The 1,561-nt window shown below is 38.0% G+C and overlaps 1 protein-coding gene across 1 annotated transcript; it reads right to left on the bottom strand.

Annotated features, from left to right (window-relative positions):
* Positions 1-1,040: 1,040 nt before the first annotated feature.
* Positions 1,041-1,556, bottom strand: LOC112505575 (vignain-like; the record flags this gene model as incomplete). Its single annotated transcript, XM_025109463.1, has 1 exon — positions 1,041-1,556. A coding segment is annotated over one exon (516 nt), but the record flags the coding sequence as incomplete, so codon positions are not given.
* Positions 1,557-1,561: the final 5 nt, after the last annotated feature.

Below are 1,561 nucleotides of genomic sequence, written 5' to 3'. Positions count from 1 at the left end.
TATATGGGTAAATTCAATGTCTCTTAATTTGTATTACTAACTGAATTCATCAAGTCAAAGTGGTGCTCCTGTTGATAAAGCTTATGCAGTTTTTAATAGGATTTGATGATGTTTATCTCCCAATTAGAAGTACTAATTTGATTYTGGATCCTTTTCCAAATGTTAAAACTGTTTCTTTGATAAAAATTTCAGGGAAGAGTGTTATAGGAGAATTTCTTCTTCTACTTCTGTAAATAGAAGATACACTACGTTGTGCTTTTGTTGCAAAGACTTTGGACGATAAAAAAGGATATGAGAAATCCAAACATGGTTTGTAAACATTGTGGTGTCACTTGTAATACGATTGAGAAGTGTTTTAAGCTGATTGGATTTAATTTCCAAACTATGCATGTGTTTACCATTTACATGAGAATAGATATTTGGTAGGTGCTCATTCCATTTACATGCTCTAATTCATGGGATATCAACATATGACATTTTGTAAAACTAGTCTTGCAAATAATTTCGATGTTTCTAATTTGACTTACGACTGATCTTCCTAATGCAACAGTTGCTGAGAAAGGAGTTGAACATATGACATCATGCATCCCGACTCCACTMAAGTTGATGTAGTACGTGTAAGGATTTGACACTCCTAACTTGGCCAATATTTCTGAATGTATTATTTGTTTTCAACGTATCAKTTGGCTGAAGATATTGCAAAATATACTAGGTTCAGACGTGTAATATTGAATTGGTGGAAAAGAGGAAAAKGCTACGGCCTAAGAATGAAAGMTTGACAGAGCGACTTTCACTAATGGATCACCGATGACTCTGTCCATCAGTGACAGTGCTCAGATTTGTAGTGAGATGATATTTTGCATTCCATAAACAAGCTACAAGTTTTACGCGAGATCTAGAAAACCAATGATGTAGTAAGAAGCATACAACAACCATGCGGTCAAATCATATACACGAGCAGATTTAATTTCATATGCACAAGCAGAATTAACTTCATATGTATGGACTGCACATTCTGATTAGGCAAGTCCCCTCGTATCTTAAGAAGTTGGATATGAGGCCATCATCGCAATACCGCAGAGTCCTTCATCAGCATCCACATCTCTTTGCATTCTGATATAACCGTCTTCTCCCCAACTTGTTCCCYACGAGTTCTTCACTAACCAATACTTGGTGCCTTCAGGGGTCGTTCCATATCCAACTGCTGTAACACCATGGTCTAGTTGGGTTCCACATTCTCCAGTGAAAACCCCRCTTGAGTAAGACTRGAAATCTGATCCACTAGCATCTATCGCTACAGAAATCGGTTGCATGGCCACAGCGTTCAACAATGCTGACTCGCTGTTGGCAGGCACATCTTCGTATCCAGTGATCTTAGCAGCATGGGATGATTCTTTTGAAGTGCTACATGTTCCATCAGTTGCTTCATACGGGTAATTAGATTCAGTGGTTAGGCCCTTGTTTTCAATAATGAATTTGAAGGCCTGGTCCATAAGACCACCATTACAGCCTTGATCTTCACCACTTGTATCACAATCAACTAGTTCTTGCTCAGATAATG

The sequence above is a fragment of the Cynara cardunculus genome, unplaced genomic scaffold (genome assembly GCF_001531365.2).
Source record: "Cynara cardunculus var. scolymus isolate 2C unplaced genomic scaffold, CcrdV1 Un_Scaffold_12316, whole genome shotgun sequence".
In the NCBI taxonomy this organism is placed as follows: Eukaryota; Viridiplantae; Streptophyta; class Magnoliopsida; order Asterales; family Asteraceae; genus Cynara; species Cynara cardunculus.
The sequence above is the reverse complement of the archived record's forward strand: the minus strand, read 5'-3'. Positions and strand labels throughout refer to the sequence as shown.